At 46.7% G+C, this 5,984-nt stretch overlaps 1 protein-coding gene across 1 annotated transcript; it reads left to right on the top strand.

Annotated features, from left to right (window-relative positions):
• Window positions 1-2,975: 2,975 nt before the first annotated feature.
• On the top strand, window positions 2,976-4,931 carry LOC307233610 (E3 ubiquitin-protein ligase TRIM39-like; the record flags this gene model as incomplete). The annotated part of the gene is made up of 1 exon (XM_080004963.1): window positions 2,976-4,931. One exon carries the CDS (start codon window positions 2,976-2,978, stop codon window positions 4,596-4,598), a length of 1,623 nt encoding a protein of 540 aa, XP_079861089.1. The 3' UTR covers window positions 4,599-4,931.
• Between the last annotated feature and the right edge of the window lie 1,053 nt (window positions 4,932-5,984).

The raw sequence follows: 5,984 nt of genomic DNA, 5'->3' as shown, positions 1-5,984 counted from the left end.
TCTGTTCTGCCGGTACGCGAACTGCAACGGGTCCAAGGTGCGGGGGAGGGAGGCGCAGATGTAATCCTTAATCAGCCTCTCGAAACACTTCATGACCACCGAGGTGAGGGCCACCGGACGGTAGTCATTCAGGCAGGTTGGAGAGGCGATCTTCGGGACAGGAACGACGGTGGACCTCTTGAAACAGGATCGGACCACTGATTCAGCCAGGGAGATGTTGAATATTGTGGTGAACACCGGAGCTAGCTGGTTAGCACAGGTCTTAATTACTCGTCCAGATATGCCATCTGGGCCCGCAGCTTTCCTGGTGTTCACCGGCATCAAAGCCCTCCTGACCTCGTGCACGGACACTGAGAGTGCGCGCTCATCCCCAGCGGTGTAACTCCAATTAGCCGGCGAGCTAGCGGTGCTGCTGCCAGACTTGAACCGCGCATAAAAGGAGTTCAGTTGGTTGGCCAGGGAGGCGTCCACACTCGTGGCTGGGGAGGAGCTGCTCTTGTAGTTTGTTATTGTTCGCAGCCCCTGCCACAAGCGTCTTGTGTCCCCCCGCTCCATCTGCAGCTCCACGGTGTCTCTGTACGTCCGTTTGGCGTCCTTCACCGCCCTCCGCAGATTGTACGACGCCGCTTTGTAATTGTCCATGTTACCAGATACAAGTCCGTCGTTGTAAGCGGCCGTGCGCGCATTCAGAGCGCAGCGGATGGATTTATCAACCCATGGTTTCTGGTTTGGAAATATCCGAACTTTCACCGTGGGAACGATTTCATCCACGAGCGTAGCCACAAAACTCACTACAACCTCCGTAAACTCGCTGACGTCACTTGAACTTGTTTGGAACATGTCCCAGTCTACGTCAGTCAGAGCGTCCTGAAGCGCAGCCTCTGATTGGTCCGTCCACCGCTTCACTTCCCTCGTCATCACCAGATCCCGCGCGATCAGAAGCCTGTAAACAGGAAGCAGCGAGATCGCGGCGTGATCTGATTTCCCGAAAGCAGGGAGCGACACGGGCTTGTATCCGTTCTTGTAAGGAGTGTAACAATGGTCCAGAGTTCTGTCTCCCCTGGTGGCACACGTCATGTGTTGGTGGAAATTCGGCAGAACTTTTTTCAGGTTGGCCCTGTTAAAGTCCCCAGTCACCACCACAGCCGCGTCGGGATGTCTGTTCTGAAATCCGCACAACACATCGTGCAGAACCGACAGAGCTGCGTCGGTGTCCGCTTGCGGTGGGATATAAACGGCTGTAATGATGACCGTGCTGAATTCCCGGGGGAGATAAAATGGACGGCATAGTATGGTCAGCTGTTCCAGGTTCGGCGAGCAGGAGTGGGAGAGGAATTTGGTGTTGTTGGCGTTACACCAGCGGTTGTTTACCATTAGGCAGACGCCTCCACCTTTGGATTTCCCCGACTCTCCCGTTCTGTCGCCGCGGAACACGGAGAAGGCCTCGGCTGGACGTATGGCTTCATCCGGCACCAGTGGGTTCAGCCATGTTTCCGTCAGGCAGAGGACGCAACAGTTCCTCGTGTCACGCTGGAATTGAATCCTCGCTCGAAGTTCATCCATCTTGTTCTCCAGGGACTGGACGTTAGCAAGAAGGAAGCTTGGCAGAGGTGGACGGTAAGGTTGCGTCCTCATTCTGACCCGAATGCCGCCTCGTTTACCTCGGTGCTTCCTCCGTGGGCCGGCTCGTGGAACAGCGGCTCCATTTTTGTTGTTGTTGCGAGTGTTCCCGCGTAGGATTTCCGCCGGCCACTCTGCTCCCACGGATAAAAAGTCCCAAAGTTGTTCGTTTAGGGAAATTTTTATATCCATGAGTGCATCGCGGCCGTATGAGTTAATTGTTGATGTTTTTCTGGCGAACATTGTGATAAAAAAAGGAAAAAAATACTAAAGAGTAAGAAAGAAACCGGAGCGCCGGCGCAGGCGACCGCTAGGGGCGGCGCCACTATCGCCGGATACAGGTCAGTTCTGTCTTAATTGTCTGCGATTCTTGGTCGGTTGTCACAGAAATTGAACTTAAAATAATTCAATATGATCCAATATTGATATGACTTCGTCCTCTTACTCTATGAATGTAGCCCTGGCCAAACAAAAACATGTCATTAATCTCATACCTGTCATCGCTGTCAATGATTTTAATCGTTTGACAGCTCTAGTTATGATCAATGATGATGTCAGTGATGTTTGCTAAAGAATTTGTCATTTCTGTAATACTTTTTTATTTACCAGTTTACCGATAGTAGTATTATTTTAAGTTAATATATAAGTATTGTAATAATAATAATAATAAAAAAGCATAAGCATAATAATAAATTCAAATTACTAATAACAATAATGAAATCATAATAATAATAATATTGATAATACATTGTAATAATAATAACTTTGATATATTAAATCAATCTTATTTGTTTTTTGGCTGCTGGGGTGGGCTGACTGTCAGTAAAAGGTGGAGCTATGTAGGTGGTGCTTCTCACTTTCAAGGAAATGAAACTTAAAAGAATCCAGTTTCTCTTTCACAGTCACACGAAGGAAACAGGTCAGTTCTGTCTTAAATGTCTGTGATTCTTCATCGGTTGTTGATTTTTTTAATGAAAATATTTGATCAAGTGACGTGTTGAGCAGAGGGTTTTTGGGAGCTTTGTGGAGCATAAACTTGTGACGTTCATTGAGATCATCAACAGAAACAAGCAGTAGGGTGGAGGGGGAAGTGTTTTATTTTTGCAGTCATTTTAGTAAAATGGTCAAATCCTGTTCCATTTCATGTCAGTCATCATGTAGTTTGAGTATTTTTTGAAAAAAGACTGTTCTGACAACACAATTCACCACCAAATATATGTTTGAAAGGTTGAAGTTGGTGACCTTGTGAATGAGCTCCTGGTTCTAAACCACGGAAACAAAAATAAGCTTTGCTCTTGTTGTCATCTGCTCCCCATGTCTCTGTGTCATTCTCTCCTCTCTCCTCTCCTCCAGCCATGGCCTCAGCCACCGATCTCCTGGACCCGGAACAGTTCATATGTTCCATCTGTCTGGACGTGTTTGCCGAACCTGTTTCACTTTCATGTGGACACAACTTCTGCAAGGCCTGTGTCACCAAATATTGGGACGAATGTGAACAGTATAATTGCCCAATGTGTAAAAAGTCATTTGAAAAAAGACCCGATGTCTGTGTCAATACTCTGATGTCTGAGATGGTGGCTGCTCATTTCAAGATGGCTGCTCATGTTAAAGCTGCCGGTTCCAACCACCACAACCAAGAGGAAGGGGCGGTGCTCTGTGACATCTGTCCAGGCACCAAGCTCAAGGCCCTGAAGTCCTGCCTGGTGTGTTCAGCCTCTTTTTGTGAGACTCACCTGGAGCCCCATCAGAGGGCAGCAGCCCTGAAGAGACACAAGCTGATCAACCCTGTAGAGAACCTGGAGGACAGGATCTGTAAGAAACACGATAAGCTTTTAGATCTCTACTGCAGGACTGAGCAGCTCTGTGTCTGCGTCATGTGCACGGAACACAAGGGTCACGAAACGGTGCCCGTAGAGGAAGAGTACGAGCGCCGCAAGGTCCAGCTGGGGAAGAGGATACCGGAATATCAGGAGATGATAGAAGAACGACGACGGAAGGTGGAAGAGATCGAGCGCTCGGTGGAGGAGGGTAAGACAGTCGCAGAGAAAGAGATAGCGGAGTGGGCGGAGGCCGTCGCCGCTCTGATGGCCTCCGTCCGGACGAAGCAGGCTGAGCTGATCTCAGCCATCGAGGAGAAGCAAAAAGCAGCAGAGAAACAGGCTGAAGAGTGCATCACAGAGCTGGAGCAGGAAATCACAGAGCTCCAGCGGAGGAGCAGCGAGATGGAGCATCTCTCACACGCTGAGGACCACCTCCAGCTCCTCCAGCGCCTCCCATCCGTCTTCTCCTCTCCACATGCCAAGGACTTGTCTGATATACCCGTACGCACTCATCTCCATCGGCCGAGGCTTGGATTGGCCGTAGCACAGTTGGAGAAGACAATCGCTCAGGAGGTGCAGAGAATTCTGGTCCAGGAAGATCTGGAAAACTCAGCGATAGATGTCAGACTGAGGCTGATGCAGCAGCTGTACACAGTGGATGTGACCCTGGACCCTGATACAGCACATCCACTGCTGATAGTGTCTGGTGATGGCAAACAAGTGACACTTGGAGACAAATATCAGCAGCTCCCTGATAATCCAAAACGATTTAATTATTATGGTTTTGTTCTGGGAAGAGAAGGTTTCACTTCAGGGAGATTCTATTATGAGGTTGGGGTGGAAGGGGAGGACTGGTGTTTAGGAGTGTTGAAAGAGTCAGTCAACAGGAAGGAAGGTTTATCTCTCAGCACTGAAGATGGCTGCTGGTTTATATATGGAGATAAAATAACTTCTTCTGGGGTTAAACTATCCTGGAAACAAAATGTGTTTAAAGTTGGGGTGTTTGTAGACTATGAGGAAGGGCTAGTTTCCTTCTACCATGTGGAGGCAAAGGATCATATCTACTCCTTCACAGGCTGCACATTCACCGAAAAGATCTATCCAGCGTTTAACCCATTTACCAATAAAGTGTCACTGAGGATCACAGCTCTGAGGTGAAAACAATGAGCTCTCATCCAGCCACAGCACATTTGTATCTTTACACTTTGATCTCCATTGTTCAGATGCTTTCATCCAGAGCCACTTGCAGCCACTACAATGAGTGAGTGACATGACAAACATTTACAACATGTTGTGTGAGGTGTTCTTTACTTTGATGTCATCACTTATAATGTTTGTAAAAATAACATGGACATCATTCTTTTTTTCCTCCATTTCTCCCTTTTTTGGTGTTTTTCTCTTGTTTCCATCGTAAAAGCTTCTTTTTAAATGTTTAGTTTGATGTGAACAGAACTGTTTTTGGACTTGATGACGTTGGTTTCTTTGTGCTTCACTGTGGACATTTGCTTTTTGGTTTGAACAATAAAGGCTTCAAACTACGAATGGAATCGTCTCCTCATCTCACCTAATGCTAATGCTAATTCAGCTCATGGTTAGACGGCTAATGCTAAGACGGCTAATGCTAATACGGCTAATGCTAATTCAGCCCAAGGTTAGACTGCTAATGTTAAAGCAACTAATGCTAATACGGCTAATGCTAATTCAGCTCATGGTTACCCGGCTAATGCTAAGACAGCTAATGCTAATACGGCTAATGCTAATTCAGCCCATGGTTAGACTGCTAATGCTAAAACAACTAATGCAAATTTAGCTCATGGTTAGACGGCTAATGCCCAGACGGCTAATGCTAATTCAGCTCATGGTAAGACTGCTAATGCTAAAACAACTAATGCTAATACGGCTAATGCTAATTCAGCTCATGGTAAGACTGCTAATGCTAAAACAACTAATGCTAATTCAGCTCATGGTTAGACGGCTAATGTTAAAGCAACCAATGCTAATACGGCTAATGCTAATTCAGCTCATGGTTACCCCGTTAATGCTAAGACGCCTAATGCTAATACGGCTAATGCTAGTTCAGCTCATGGTTAGACGGCTAATGCCAAGACGGCTAATGATAATTCTAAGACGGCTCATGCTAAGACGGCTCTTTCTAAAACGGCTCATGCTTATACGGCTAATGCTAATACAGCTCATGTTAGACGGCTAATTCTAAGACAGCTCATGCTAATACGGCTCATGCTTATACGGCTATTGCTAATACGGCAAATGCCAATACAGCTCATGCTAATTTGGCTAACGCTAGGACAGCCCATGGTTAGACGGCTAATGCTAATACGGCTAATGCTAAATCAGCCCAAGGTTAGACTGCTAATGTTAAAGCAACTAATGCTAATACGGCTAATGCTAATTCAGCTCATGGTTACCCGGCTAATGCTAAGACGGCTAATGCTAATACGGCTAATGCTAATTCAGCCCATGGTTAGACTGCTAATGCTAAAACAACTAATGCTAATTCCAAGACGGCTCATGCTAAGACGGCTC

Source organism: Zeus faber (genome assembly GCF_960531495.2).
Source record: "Zeus faber genome assembly, chromosome: 8".
Taxonomy (NCBI): Eukaryota; Metazoa; Chordata; class Actinopteri; order Zeiformes; family Zeidae; genus Zeus; species Zeus faber.
The sequence above is the reverse complement of the archived record's forward strand: the minus strand, read 5'-3'. Positions and strand labels throughout refer to the sequence as shown.